Consider the following 15628-nt stretch of genomic DNA (forward strand, 5'->3'; position numbering starts at 1 on the left):
TGGGGGAAGAGGGAAATTAAAAAAAATTTTTTTCAATCTGTCTGACTTCTCTCCCTCCCACCCAATTGAGAAAGCTAAGAAAAACAAAAACAAAGCCCCTTTTTACAAACTTGTGTAGTCAAGCAAAGCAAATTCCCGCATTGGCTGTGGCCCAAAACCCCAAATAGTCTCAATCTGCACTGAGCTTATCACTTCCCTATCACAAAGTGGGCGTCAGGTTTCATCGTTAGTCACTTGGGGGAGGTGGTTGGTCATTGGATCAAAACTCCTAAGTCTTTCAAAGTCGTCTGTCTTTGCAATATTATCACTGCAGAAACTCTTCTCCCGGTTCCGTTCACTTCCTTCTACATCAGTTCATACAAATTTTCCCAGATTTCTCTGAATCCATTACCTTCATCATATATTTTCGCACAAAGTACTCCGTCACGTTCACACCTCCCCCCTAGTTTTGAAGTCTTTGTCAGCACAAAAAAGAGCTGCTGGGGATAATTCTGTTCACATGGGTCCTTTTCCTCTTCCTTTGATATCTCTGGGAGGGAGATGGGGTACAGATCTAGTAGAGTTATCAATGAGACAATGGGTATAAAGTTTAAAAGCTTTGGAGACAGAATTTCAGTTATTTTCCAGACAGGTTGGCCCTATCCCCAGTGCCTCGAAAAGACCATTGGTGAACTGTTTTCCCAGGGAAGAGAACCCTCACTTGTGGGGAGGAGAGAACTAGTATATTCACAAGCCAGTCGCAACCCTGGGAGAGAGAAGTCATGTCATTTCAGAACCTGTCACAGAAAAAAAAGTCAACTTTAGAAGGTAGATTCCCACGAGGCTTGTAGATAAGGTTCCTGTGGACTGGGGTTTGGAAGAGGAAGTTGGCTCAAGAGGGAAGACTGTCACTAGTTCACATGACAAGGAAAAAATGAGTGAGAGGGAAGATGGTTTAAGAAGCCACGTATGGAACTGAGGGAGCGCATCAATGAACTCTGGCTTAGAGGTAAAAGCTGGCCTCTCTGAGAAGTCCAGTTGCCCCCTGCTGACTGCCACATAAATAACACCTCTGGAAGTAAGGAAAGTACAGCGGGGCTATGCTGACGTATGGCAAAGAGGAAAAGCATCATGGAACTAGAGCTGAGTTCCTGTTGTTTGGCTTTTCAAGATGGTGTTAGAAGATTATGCTTCTATAATGCTTAATGCTATAAGTCACAGTGTTCAATAGGGAGAAACCCCACTAGATTTTGAATTAGAAAATCCAGTGTCTGAGCTTCTTCCCATAGAAGAATTTACTTTTCACTGCCCCAAGTGGCTTCTGGGAGGACAGAACTGAGCCCAGCTGGATGCCAGTCCCCTTTCCTTTAAATCTGGTGCAGCCTCCCCTTCTTACCACATCCACCCTGCTTCAGTTCCCTGTTCTTGGGGCAGCTGGGTAGTACAGGGGTAAAACTACACAGCCTGGAATCAGAAAGACCTGACTTAAATCTGGGTGACCTTGGGAACATTATTTAACCTCAGTTTCTTTATCTGAAATTGGGGATATTAATAGCACCCATTTCCCAGGATGATTGTGAGGATCATTTGAAGAAATAATCGCAAAGCACTTAGCATAATGCCTGGCCTGTTGTAAGTGCCATTTAAATATTAACTATTATTATTATAGGAGATAATATTTATAAAGTACTTGGCGCAGTGCCTGGCACGCTGCAAGTTCTACATAAATGTTAGCTGCCATCACCACCACCACCACCATCATCATCATCATCACCATCACCATCATCATCATGTTCTCTGACTGAGTGCTGCTGTCAGCCAGTGGGCCGCTGCCCCACAGACTATTTCCTCTTTCCTATATTTCTATCTTCTCTGAACCACAGGCGGTTGATGGGCAGAGAGCTGAGTTCTGCTGCTCACTGCCCTGGAACGGTGAGCGGGAGCCAGGGCGGAACTGCCCGAGATTGCAGCATCAGCAAGGAAACTGCTGAGCAGATCACAGGGCAGACAAGGAGGGGGATTGAATGAGCCCCTTGGGGATTAGCCTTTTCTGCTCTTAAATCACCAGACTGTTGTTTTATTAGATGTCTCGGTCTCCCGACCTGCCAAGACAGCTGCAATTACTTTGCCTCTTTTGCGTAAATCTTATTTGGGGGGATTAGGAAAGGCCGGATGAGATAGCGCAGGATCCCAAAAGGTCTTTAGATAGCCACTGATCCCAACAGAATGGCAAAGTCCCAAACTGGCTTCCCCCCAAAAATCGCAGAAATAAAATAATGTAGTGAGTGGGTGAGAGAGGGAAAAAAGGTGACTCCCCGGGTGGGGTGAGGAGTGGGGCTCTGAAGGACTGGGAAGCTAACTGAGTGTCCAAGGTGAAGGAGATCCTGTCATTCTCAACTCCTCCGGATCATACTGGGGGCAGGATAGAGGGAATTCAGTATCTGGAGCAACATATTTTAAAAAGGACATAAACAACTGAAAGACGTCCAGAAGAGGGTAACGTAAATGAGATCATGGAGGGACTAAAAAACATCACACGTTACAAGGAAGAGTCAGCTGAACGAGCTGGAGATGTTTGGCTTAGAGAAGAAAAACTTTGAACACAATCACTGACTTCAAAAATAGGAAAAATGGTTGGTCACCACAGTGAGAAGTCAGACTAGCTCTTCCAGATGGAAGAACTAGTGACAATGGGTAGAAGTTATAGGGAGGCAGGTAGCGCTCATCATGAAGAAAAACCCTTTAACCAATAGTTATGCAAAAAAAGAAAGGGGGCATCTATCTTTGGCATCATAGTGGCTGAGTGCCAGGCCTAGAGTTAGGAAGACATCTTCCTGATATCAAATCTGGTCTCAAACACTTACTAGCTGTGTTTGCCTCAGTTTCCTCATTTGTCAAATGAGCTGGAGAAGGAAGTGGCAAACACTCCAGTATCTTTGTCGAGAAAACCCCAAATGGCATCATGAAGGGTTGGGAAATACTGAAATAACTCAACAAGAACAAAAATAGAAAGAGCTGCCTCTGGAAGGAAAAAACGAGCAAACGAGGAGTGAATTCTCCATCGCTGGATGTCTTCAGGGACAGGCTGGATGAGCAGTGGAAAATGGGATTCAAGATCTGAGTATGGGGCAGGGTGAAGTAATGATTTGGGAGATTTCTTTCAACAAGATCCTACAAGATACAAAAGGGTAGTTGTTCGCCACCAAAGTTCATCCTTACCCCAGGAAAGGGAATGTAACAGAACAGGGCCCAAAATGGGCATGGGCGGATTGAAAGTTTCATTAACGGATGGCACGGCCCCGCCACAAGGCTATTTCCCCTTTCTCACCAATGTGGTTTTCACTCTAAGAAGGCCTTTCTGGGGCTGTCTGGGATATTCTGGGCAGAGGGCCAGGGAGGGCACTGACTTCCTCTCAGATGTAACAGATGTTCCAGGATGGGGTAGCCCGGAGGGTGAGAATGGGTAGGGAAATTAAAATAATTTCACCCAACCTACTTTTTTCACAAGTAGGAAACTGAGGCCTGGAGAGGTGAGTTGTCTAAGGTCACACAGGCAGACTCTGGTGACCTGACTTCAAATTCCAGGACTCTACAGCACCCTGGACATCTCCAGTCACATCATCTCCACCCTTCCCCCAATGGAAAACTAGACCCTGCTCTGAGGACCTCCCTGGGCTTTGCCAGCCTCCGTTTCAGGACTTAACAGGGCATTGCTCCTCCCTCTCCTGCTCCCCTTTTAAAAATATAATCTCCTTGAGAACAGTGGCTGTCCAGTAGGCTCTTATTTGATTTGATTTTATTTCCTGCGCTGTCTCATCCAGCTTTTTATTTCTAAGCCCAGTGCTTAGTACAGGGCTGGTGACTTTGGCCAGCCTCCCCCATTAACTCTATCTAACTCGCATGTCCTGGTGTCCCCTTCCTGATGTCACGGTCCTCCTTGGGGACAAAGGTCAGATACTAACAACCGAGTGTTTCAGCTGGAGTGCGTGAGGTAGAGAAACACCTTCCCTTCTTCTGCTTTAGTCTTCCCCAAAGTGTTTTCCCATCCGTTCTCCAATCTGAGCCTCCCCATTCCAGAGAAGGAACGATGAGGAAGATCCACAACGTAGAGAACTATAGTCATCCCTTCCTAGAGCAGGGCCAGTCTGCCCTCTCGTCTGACCCGCACAATTATCTTGGGAGGAAGAAAGTATAAAATATATTGACGTCGTTGTTGTTGTTCAGCCATGTCCAACTCTTCGTGATCCCTTTTGGGGTTTTCTTGGCAAAGATCCTGGAGTGTTTTCCACTTCCTTCTCTAGCTCATTTTACAGGTAAGGAAACTGAGGTAAACAGGGTTAAGTAACTCACCCAGAGTCAGGTAAGTGTCTGAGGCCAGATTTGAACTCAGTTCTCCCTGGCTCCAGACTCTGCATTCTATCCACTGCCCTATAAAATCTCATTATCCCCATTTTAAAGCTGAGTCAGTTGAGGCTCAGGTGAGTGAGGTGCCCACGTTTAGAAAGCCATAAATGTCAAATCTGGAGCTGAAGCCCAGGATCCTGCCTCTCTTCTCTCCCTCGGTCAGCCCTGTGGCCAGCTGGCTGCTGATCCCACATTTGCGACACGTCTTGCAGCCATGCTTGTTGGTACTCCCACAGCCCCTTCCTAGGCCAGGTCCTCTCCATCTCGATCGGCCTCCTAGGGGCTCTCCCTGCCTCCAGTCCCTTCCCTGACATGGTCGCCAAAGCAATATTCCCAAAGCTCCAATCTGACCACATTGCTCCCTGTGTAAGCCATCTTTTGGCTTCCAGTTGCTTTTAAGATAAAACACGGGCTGGCATTTTAAACCCTTTTCAGGCTTTGTTGTAGATCATCCCCCTCAGAGGCGCAGCCATCCCGCCAAGTCCACTTCCTTGCTGTTCCCTGTGCCCAGCACGGCATCTCTGAGCCTTTGAAGAGTCTGTCCCCCGTGCGTGGAAGGGCTCCTCTCCTCACCTCTCCTTTTTGGGCTCTCTAGCTTCCTTCAAAGCACAGCCTGGGAGCCGTCTGCCTCAGAGCTTCTCCTAAGCCCACTAGCTAAAAGGAAAACACTTTGAACTCGAATCAATGTAATGAGCAGCCATGATTACGGAGGACTCCTGACAGTGGTCAGGGCCCCGGGAGGCAGAACGAGCGCCACATCCTTGGACTTGGCCAACGTAGCGTCTCTTCTGCTTGACTCTGCCCATTTATTACAACTCGCAGTGGCAGAGAAGGGGAGAATATAAAAGCTGGCTCATTGCAAAAAATGAAAAATTAAGTTTAAAAAGTACTTTATAGCAAGCTTATATTTACTTCCAAACAACCAAATTCAAGGTGTTGGGAGCGTAAACTGAGGGCAGAGAATGTTGCCTTTTTGTCCTTGGATCCTCAGAGCAACGGGCCCCTTGTAGGTGCTCAATGATTGCTTGTTCAGTAAATGAATGATTGCCTCCAAAAGGGCTATTTTTGCTTTTTCTCTGTATCCCTAGTGATTAACATAGTACCTGGCCATCCCACCATCCTTCCCTCCTCCCTTCCTTTTCTTTCTTTCTTCCTTCCTCCCTTCCTTTCCTTCCTTCTTTCTTCCTTCTTTCCTTCCTTCTCTTCTTTCTTCCTTCCTTCTTCCCTTTTCTTCCTTCTCTTCTTCCTTCCTTCCTTCCTCTCTCTTTTCTTTCCTTCCTCTTTCCCTCTCTCCTTCCTTCTCCACACCCATATCCAGCTTTAATTTTGGTATTAAATCAAGGAGCTCCATTTCAGGTGCCTGGTAGGGGGCAAGGTGGTGAAATTAAGACAGTGCTGGTTTGGAGTCAGAGGACCTGGATTCAAGTTCTGCTTCTCCCACCGTGTCATCCATGTGACCTTGAGCTAGCCACTGAACCGCCCCATACCTCAGTTTCCTCCTCTGTAAAATGGCAGGCTGGATTAGACTACCTCTGAGGTTCCTTCTAGCTCTAGAGCTCTGATCTTCTGTGTTCTATGAGAACTTTCTGTCAATCAATTAACAAACATTTATTAAATACCTACTGTATGTCAGGCAGTGTCCCAGGTAATGGGGAAAATGACCTAAAGGAAACCATCCCTACCCCACAGATCTTGCTGTCTACCCCTCCCATTTATATTCTAGGGAAAAAGCAAAGGAAAGAGGGGAAAGAAGTCCCAGGCAAACAATGAGAGACTCAGCCCCTGCAGGACTTGGCTCACCAACACCCCCAACAGTTCCATTCTAGAAAGATGTCTCAAGGTTTCTCAAATGTCCTTCTTGGAAGCTCAAAGCCTTTTATAAACAATTCTTCCCATTTCACAGATGGACAAAGTGAATCTCAAAGAAGCTGGGGCTGGATCCGCAGGAATGGGTCCAGAGGAGGACCCCCATGCTTTGACTCTGCTGATCATGGTTGAGACAGTGTGGAAAAATGGAGCGTCAGCAGGCTTGAACCCCTGCTCTGTATCCCCCCTCCCCGACCTCCCTCCATCTCCATCCCTTCCCATGGGCCTCACCTTTAGCACAAAAGTATTGTCTTTGTCTGGCATCTCCAGGGGCATGGTGGTCCGGACCTCGATGATTGCAGAGAGAGGGATGCTCACCTTGGGTTTGGAGGCCTAGAAAAGGAGGCGAAAGCATGTCTGGTCATGAGGCTGCTGGATAATGCCTTTATACATGGGGTACCAGCACCCACACCTCCTCACACCGTACAAACCTTGCCCAGTACCACAGCTCTAGGGACCCCTTCTAGACCAGCTCCCACCTGGCTCCATTCACCACCCTCATTCCCGCCTCCCTCGGGCCCCCTCCAACTTTCACACAGAGACCTCTACGATTCAGATCTGGGGGAGGGTCCGTACCCAAACTCCCACTGGGCCGGGGCTCCCTGAGGGCAGGGGCTGTCCCTCCCCTTCCAGGCTTTAGGGCATCCAGCCCAGGGCTGCTCTACTCAAGCCTTAGAGGTCAGGCCTCAAGCCACCAGCTGCAACGATTCTAATGGAAAGACTTGGGGGAGAAAAGAGACCAGAACAGTCCTAATTTCCCCTGTGTCCCCAGTAGCTCCACAGCCTTTTAATTAAACAGAACAGGGCCCCAATGGAAGCCGTTAAAGTTAATGTCTTTTGTTCTCCATCCACAGCCTGCTCTGCCTCTGGAGCCCTGCCTGCTTCCTTCAGCCGTGTCTCCCGCAGGGGTCACAGCCGGCGCGCTGAGGTCTGGGGCCAGGCCCCCGGGTCCGGCCCCTCTGCTATTCCACTGGTCCTCCATCCACCCACTGGGAATCCCCAGCGGTGGAGACAGGGGGAACTGGCTTTCCCAAAAGGCTTTGCGTTCGAGGAGCTGGTGGGCAGTCGGCCAATGGGAACCAGAAGCAGCTACGGAAGCCATCGGCCAATGGAGGTGACCCAAGCTGGAGACCCTTCTTGGGGACAAGGGCAGCGGCGGCCTGAATCCCTCGGCAGCATAGCCAGGGAGCTAGAGACTGCTCTGCTCCTAAAAAACTCCTCAAAAGCCACACTGAACAAGGGGCAGCCCTCCTCCTTCCCCCTTCCCACTTCCTCATCTCCACCGACTAAATCAGGAAGGTGTGCTCTCACGGATGGCCACACACACACACACACACACACACACACACACACACACACACGCCAGCTCTCTACTATGTGAGGTCTGAGAGCTTACAGTGTATGAAGTCATTAGAAAGGGTGACAGAATCCTCTCCCACTAAATTTAGACAGAAAGCCCAGACGTAATCCTGAGAAAGGGAGCACAGCGGCCATCGGGCCTCAGGATTTGAGCATTTTCTTTATTATTATTATTATTAAAGTTTTTTATTTTCAAAACAGATGCAAGGATAATTTTTCACCATTGACCCTTGCAAGACCTTGTGTCCCAAATTTTCTCCTCCTTCCCCCCACCCCCTCCCCCAGATGGCAAATAATCCAATATATGTTAAACATGTTAAAATATATGTTAGATCCAATATTAATACACATATTTATACAATTATCCTGCAGCTGAGTATTTCCTTCCGTTCCGACCGTAGGCAACAAATCGGATCTGAGCCGGCGTTTCCCAGATGCTGCCAAAGAGACCCACAATCCAGCAAAGCCCCAGATCTCCTCTCTTCACCGGCACAGACGTTAAACACCTCGCCTGAAGTGACACAGGTAGGAAGCACCAGATGTGAAATCGGAACCCAGCACTCTCCTCTAGACGGGAAATTCCCACATAGAGGGAGAGTGTGGTCTCAAGGGCCTCCAGCCTAGGGCTTAGTGATTTCCCCTCCCCACCCCACCCCACTGGTGGAAGAGCTGTCTGCTTCCAGGTCTAATTTAAGAAAAAGAGACCTTTCAGGTGACAAAGGTGACTGCCTCTGGTCACAGTCAGCTGCCTCCTAAAGCCTACTCAGCTCCCAGCGGCAAGGGGCCTCCCCCAAGGTACGGAGCTTGCCGTGACTCCTCCCCGGGCCACAGGGAGGGAGGCTGGCTTCTGTTAGCCATCTCTGTCATTGGCCTTGATGTTGGTCTTGTCCCAATTCTTGGGTTAGGGGGTGGAGGGACTACGTGTTTCTTGGAGGGAGGCTTTTTTAGGGTGGTGGGAAATAAATGCTTATTCCCTTCTTCCTCTTTCCTCCATCAGAAAACCCACCATCTCAAGAAGACTTCTCTGCAAAGACCATTTCTTTGGGGCAGGGAGAAAACACCCAGGGTCAAGCTTGTTCTAATGGGAAGCAGGGCAGAGGAGGTACCCAGTAGGCCCAGAGCTGTCTGCCTGGCCTCAGAGAACCTGAGTGAAAATCCTGCTACAGCCATTTACTATCTATGGACACTTGGTCAAATGACTTAAACTTCAAAGGCCCCAGTTTCCTTCTCTGTAAGATAAGGAAGTTGGACTAGATGGATCTGTATGATATAGGACAAGACATTGAACTGTTTGGGGCCTCAGTTTCCTTCTCTGTAAGATAAGAAGGATGGACTTGATGGATCTGTATGATGTTGGACAAGTCATTAAACTGTTTGGGGCCTCAGTTTCCTTCTCTGTAAAACAAGGAGCTGGTCCCTAGCTAGCTCCCGAAATCCCTTCTGGCTTTAGACCTATGATCCGATGATGGGTAGCAATAGCCGCAGCCCTCCTTCTATGGGGGACTATTGGCTGGAGGCCAAGATTAAACAAGATTAAAAAGGATGCTGTCCTTTGATTAAAGGAGGCCAGTGCCATGCCATGGAAACAACCAGGAAAGGAAACAAGAAGCTTGGTTCTGGTTCCATTCAGTCCCCAATGGCTGTGTGACCCTCTCCACAGATGGGAAATAAAGTGGCTGAAGCTCTGAGATCCCTTCCAGCTCTGACATTCGAAGAATTATTGTAAAGTAAAAGCAAGAGGGACAGGGCAGTCTTACACTTCAACCTCAACTCTGACATAGTGGGAGGCTGGAGTGAGAAAAATGAACCGACAAACTTACTTCTACAGTGCTGCTGCACCCAGGTCAGGCACCCAGATCTCCTGCAGAGATCTCCTTGGCTCTCAGGGAGCTCACATCTGATCAAGGAACTGACCACAGTTCCCAGTCCATGCGCCACTCCCTCATTCATTTCCCAGCCCACTCAAGTCCATTGACTCCTCTGAACCTCTCCAGCCCCATCTCCATGCTCTACTCCATCATATGAACCTCTTCTAGAATCAAACTTTTTCTTTCTCTCAACTCACCCAGCACCCTCCACCTCAACCCTCCAAACAACAGGGTTTGCTTTCCCATCACAACGCTCTCCCTGACTAAAGTACCTTCCCCGCTCCTCTACATTGTTAAAATGCTACCATGGTTTCTTCACTGGGCTGTGCCCCTAGCCCCATGATCTCTTTCCTGACCACTCCCAGAGTGGGGACATCATGACAATAAAAATCCTTTTTCCTGATCTCTAATCCCCAAGTGTCCATGGGATATTTAATAAATATAGTAAGTGTTTTTTTTTTGGCAAGGGGTAAAGTGACTTGACCAGAGTCACATAGCTAGTAAATGTTTAAGTAACCGAGGCTAAATTTGAACTCAGGTCTTCCTGACTCCAAAGCTGGTGCTTATCTATGGCTCCACCTAGCTGCCCTGCAGAATGCTTCTGTAAAGCATTCTGTATACATTACTGCAATATGACCCTCACAACAACCTTATGAGATAAGTATCATTGTTCCTATTTTGCAGCTGAGGAAACTTAGACTAGGGGGGATCAAATGATTTACTCGGAGTCACAGAACTGCCAAATAACTCAAGGAACTAAATCCAGGTGTTCCTGCCTCCTGGCCTAACACTCTTCCCATTATCCAACCTGGCTGCCTTATTTAGCAATACCTGTAATCATGTTATTTCCCCCCTAAATAAAATGTAAGCTCCTTGAAGGCAGGCTCCTTTTTGTCTATTTACCATCAGCACCTTGGACAGTACTTGGATTATAGATTTTAAATTGGAAGAGAAACTTAGGGTCTCTTAAATTAAATCCCACCCTCCTAAATTGACAGCTGAGGAAACTGAGGCCCTAAGTGACTTGCCCATAGTCACTCAGGTGGCAGAGCCAGGATTTATTTGTTTTCCAACCCCAATCAGTCTTCTTTTCTTCGTGAGCCCTTACTGAGCATTGCTGATGGAGTCACTTAGTCTTCGGATATTTCTCTAGTATTGTCAAAACTTTTCAGTGTACAAATACTCTCTAAACTAGACTGCAAGCTTCTTGCAGGCAGGGACTGGCTCGTATGAGGCACCAGGCACACAGCAGGCACTCAATTGATACTTTGATGAATGCATAAGAAGACTTCAAAGTAACAGCTTGATTTTGTAACAAAAGATTACAGCTTACATAAAAAAGCCAATGCTGTATTCTCCAAGGTTTACATACATACAAAGTCCCTTGCTGCAGTTGCTCAGATGCTAGTGGTCTTCCTTCCTCACTGGGAATTTTGTTCCGGGCCGAGGCAAGCCTATGATATATGGCACCAACTGTAAAGAGTATATAACAGTCTCTACCCAAGCCAAGTGCAGCCGGAGAGACAAAACTCATGGACATCCTTGAGGTACAGTCTTTGCCCTGTGGCATATTTTGACTTTTGAAGCTGGAAAAATGATCAAAAGCCATAGGAAAGGGACAGTTTGGTGGTGCTGTGGATAGAGCATTGGCCCTACAGTCAGGAGGACTTGAATTCAAATCCAGCCTCAAGCTTGCCTCCAAAAAAAGTCACTGGAAGTCATCCTTGGATACTGGAGGTAGATAAGAAAAAGGAACTGTGATTTAAAAAAAAACCCAAGAAAATGGAATTGTAGGATTGTTCTGGAAAACTGTGCTATGTCCTCCTTGGAGTAAGTGTGGAGGTGACCATACCATGGGTGAAAGGATGCAGCCTCCTAGGAAGGCAAAGCCAGTTTTGGATAAAAGCTTTCATTGGAATGGGGAAGTGAAAATGTTGATGTAGGAGACTGGAAGCTCCTTCCGGGGGCAGGACCTGATTCATGTTTGTCTTTGTCCTTGGCTCCTGGACCAGAGTAGACTCTTAAAGAGACGCTTTTTACATTAAATGAATAGATTTTCTTTGGATTGTGAATGTTCAGAGGAAACAACCTTAGACATCATCTCTTTCCCCTCATTTTACAGATAAAGAAACCAAGACACTTCCATTCCTGGGTTAAGTGACTGCCTAAAGTCGCTCAGGGAATACGTGGCAGAGCTAGGAGAGCTGGTTATGAAATGTGAATTGTGAATTGATGCCAACAAATCTTGGTACAACCAGAATCCCAAGGGCACGTGTGGTCTGCTGGAAAAAGGGCTGACTCAATTCAGAAGCCTTGTGGTCATATCCCTTCAATGTATTCTCTTGCCTTTGTTTCCTGTGTGACCATAGGCAAGTCACTTTACACCTCCGCAAGCCTCAGTTTCCTCCTTTTTAAAAAGGGGGATTGAAGAAGATGGCTTTTCAGCTCTAGAAATATGGTCCTCTAAAACCACTTAAAATAAAAGATTTAGAGCTACACCATCTCATCTTACAGAGGAGGAAACTGAGGCTCAGGGAAGTGTGAAGTCATACAAGAAGTAAGTGGCAAAAGCGAGAGAGATGAATTCTAATCCTCTGACTTCTAATTCTAAAAGATGGTAATGATGAATGTAGATTCCTGGGGCAGAGATACCTCCATATTAGGTAAGCTCCTATTCCAGTCCAGCTAAGAGGAAGCAGCTTCTGTGTACAGAGACCCCGCAGTCCGGATAGAGACGAGACATGAATGCTCTTCTCACAAGACCAGTGTATGGTGGAGTAGTATAAATGCTGCCCATTTTACAGAGGAGCCTACTAAGAATCCCAAAGGTAGTGATTTATATAGGGTCATCTAGCTCAGAAGAGTCGGAGCCACACTGGTCACTCAGGTCTCCAGATTCCAGTTTCTTACTGAGCTGAGCACATGCCCGTGAGTGCCATGGCATTCTCTCCCAGCACACTCAGTTAGCTGGGACTCCAGCCCTCCCTCCACCTGGGCCCTCCAAGAGCTGCTCCCTCTCACCCCGCTCTTGTTTCAGAGAACAGACGCTAGGAAGATGAGAAGGACTGAATAGAGAGCAATCCGATCCCTGCCTTGTTTGACAACACCCAGCATTCCCTGCTGTGACAAGAGGCTCCTCCTGCCTTCACAGGTGGCTCCAATAGGATCGACGCCAAGCATCCTTCCTGGATTTACTCACCCAGAACGCCTTCCTCCCCACTCCCATCATGCCCTTCTTTCTAGTCTCAGTTCAGAACTGCCTTCCTTGTGTGAGCCCACCCAATGCCAAGTTCTCCCCCTCACTAGTGCAGCCCCTTCAGCTTCCTCAATATTGGCCCACGCCCACTTCTTAGAAGTGTGCCTTATTATTTAGATTCCCTGGCTGGGAGATCCCTGCAGAAGTTTTTCTTCTCCATCTCCTATCCCCATTCCTAAACCATTTATTCACTCCTTAAGCCACTCATTTATGTATTCATTCATTCATTCAGCCATTCAGCCCTTCCTTCCTTCATTCAACCATTCTCCTCCAATCAGCCATTCATTCATCCATTCCTTCTATCTTTCCTTCCTTCTTTCTAGCACCTCTTCTTTCCTCCCTCCTTCCCTCCCTCCTTCCCTCCCTCTTTTCCTTCCTTCCTTCCTTCCTTCCTTCCTTCCTTCCTTCCTTCCTTCCTTCCTTCCTTCCTTCCTTCCTTCCTTCCTTCTTCCCTTCCTTTCTTCCTTCCTTCCACCATTCATTTAGCCAGTCAACAAGACAGAAGGAGATTAGAGCAGAACCAAGACCACTAGACTGGGAGTGAAACTCCCAGGGTGCTAAAGGCCCACTTTTGTCACTGGCCCGTGTGGTACTGAGCAGGTCACATCCCTCTCTGGGCCCATCCTTCATCTCTAAAGATTTTTGTTCTCTTCTAGTCCATGAACATAGAATAGTCCCAGATGCAGATTTGGAAAGGACTCAGCATCAAGATGGTCAGACTTCAATCTGGTTTTTAAGCATTAAGACAGATTTCTCTGCTTCCCAGAGTGGGGGAGGAGAATCATCCAAAGAGGGCCAAGGGAGTATAGCTCTCAGTCTTTGTCACCAGCCCCATGGCCCATGTGGGACCCTCGGCTTCCCTACCCCCACTCACTCCCTTTGGGTGGCAGGACAGCAGAGCTCCGGAGCTGAAAGGGCTCCATCTTCCCGCCCCCTCTCCCCCACTCCCCCTCACCTTGGGCGGGACGTAGAATTCTAGCAGGAAGCGCTCGCCCTCCACCTTCACGGCCTTGCGGAGCATCAGCCGGCACTTCTGCCACTGGGAGCCTCCCACGCAGCTGGAGTCGTCGGCCACCATGTAGCGCAGCGTGCCCTCCCGCTGGATGTCCGCCAGCTCCACCTTGGAGGCCGGGCCCCGCGAGAGCCGCAGGCGCTGGGCCCACTTCTCCCGGGGCTCAGCCGGGGGCTCCCCGCCTCGGAGGCCGGCAGGTTGGCCCGCCTCGGGCTCGGGGGAGGCGCGTCGGTGCCACATCTCCTTCACACCGTCCACCACGCACAGGCTCATGTTGCGCAGGGAGAAGCCCTTCTTGAACCGCGGCTTGGCCGCAGTGCGCAAAGACACATCCTCAGAGCTCCGGGAGTGGCCATAGGAAGAAACCTTGTGGGCCTGGGCCTGCTGGGCCTGGCTCAGGTAGCGGGCCGGCGGCGGCCCGGCCACGGGGTCCATGCTGTCCAGGGACTCAGTAGAGGTCTCTTCCCGGCAGGGCAGCGGCCCGCGGGCATTGGGCATGTGGCAGGGCTGGAGCCCCACGAAGGGGACGATGTTGTACTTGGTGGGCGAGTCGGAGACGAAGACCCGGCTCACCTCGATGCTGAAGACGTCCAGGAAGTTGGTGGCAAAGTGGTGGGAGAAGGAAGCCTCGGCCCCCGGCGTGTCGTACTGAGGGTTCTCCCGCAGGAACCGGCAGAACTTCTGGGCAAAGTCCACCGCCGCCGCCTGAGCGTGCAGCTCACAGAACTCCCGCCAGTCAGGGACCTGGGAGGAGGTGTCCTGGCAAGGGGCATCACCATTCATGGCTCACAGCCCATTCCAACTTCTGGACAGCTGCAAGGGCAGAAGGAGGCGAGTTAGGGGGCCTGGCACATAGTAGGCGCTGCATTAATGCTTACTCCCTTGGCTACCTCCCTTAAGGGTTCAGGAGGGGGACCAGGGCCGGGAGGAGGAAAGCCTGTACTGAGGACCGCCGGGAAGTACCAGCTCCAGATGCCCAGGCCTCCTCGGCCCACCCAGGCCTCCTCAACCCATCCAGGCGTCCTTGTCCCGCCCGGGGCTCCTCAGCCCATCCAGGCCTCTCTGGCCTGCCCAATCCCTCCTGACAGAATCCCGTTTCTTCCCTTTCCATCCCCTCACACTTCTGGATGGCTGCCCCTCTGGTGCATCAGAGGCTCACTGGATTGGAGCCAAGGGTGACCTTGTGCAGCCTCAGGTCCGGGCATGTGAAGCCCGAGGAAGTGACCTGTCCAAGCTCAGGTAGGCATAAGGGGCAAATTCAGACTCAGGTCCCCTGACTCAAACACTTAAAGCTGAGAGGGACCATAGAGGTCATTGCTCTGGCCCTCGGTTTAGATTTACAGTAGTGGACTGGTAGCAAGTGGCTGAGGTGGGATTCGAACCCTGCTCCTGCTGCTCTCCGGGGCTGAGTCCGAATCCCCCTGGGCCCCGTTAATCCCCTGGCGGATCCCGGCACACCGCACCCCTTGGCGGCCACCTTCTCCCCCCAGCGCAGACCATCCCCTGGCACCCCTGGAAGGTTCATTTCTGCCTCTTCGCCTTCTCCCAAGAGTCCCGCCCTGGCTCTCCCTGCAGAGGCTGAGGGCGTCGGGGTGAGGCCGGCCCGGCCCCCTCCTCCAAGCCCGGAACTTCCAAGGGCGCTGGGCCAGCCGCTCCTCGCCCCCCTCCCCCGCCCCCGCTCCCTCCGCAGCCCCTCCCCAGACACTGCCTCCGAGAACAAATAAGTTAAGCAGCCACTAATATATTATTAGCACCCGCTCAGGCTAAGCTGGCAAGGTTGCTAAGTGCCTCCAGACAGCAGGGAACTGGTGCCCAGAGACTTTCCTTTTCATTACAAGAAGCCTCCCCTTAAACTCATCCTCTTCCCTGGCAGAGGAGGTGAGG

The 15628-nt window shown here is 49.7% G+C and overlaps 1 protein-coding gene across 2 annotated transcripts in view; it reads right to left on the reverse strand.

Moving 5' to 3' along the window:
- The window catches only part of SH2B2 (SH2B adaptor protein 2), a 31278-nt gene extending 16017 nt beyond the window's left edge, over positions 1-15261 (reverse strand). Inside the window, exons 1-2 of one of the 2 annotated variants that reach the window (XM_031967986.1) lie at positions 13688-15261; positions 6481-6582 (exon numbers count right to left, since the gene is read on the reverse strand). In XM_031967986.1, coding sequence (XP_031823846.1) covers positions 6481-6582; positions 13688-14527 — 942 coding nt within the window. In that variant the 5' untranslated portion in view covers positions 14528-15261. The remainder of the gene's footprint in view (positions 1-6480; positions 6583-13687) is intronic. The other variant, XM_031967987.1, reaches the window with a different exon arrangement.
- Between the last annotated feature and the right edge of the window lie 367 nt (positions 15262-15628).

The sequence above is a fragment of the Sarcophilus harrisii genome, chromosome 4 (assembly GCF_902635505.1).
Source record: "Sarcophilus harrisii chromosome 4, mSarHar1.11, whole genome shotgun sequence".
NCBI classification, from domain to species: Eukaryota; Metazoa; Chordata; class Mammalia; order Dasyuromorphia; family Dasyuridae; genus Sarcophilus; species Sarcophilus harrisii.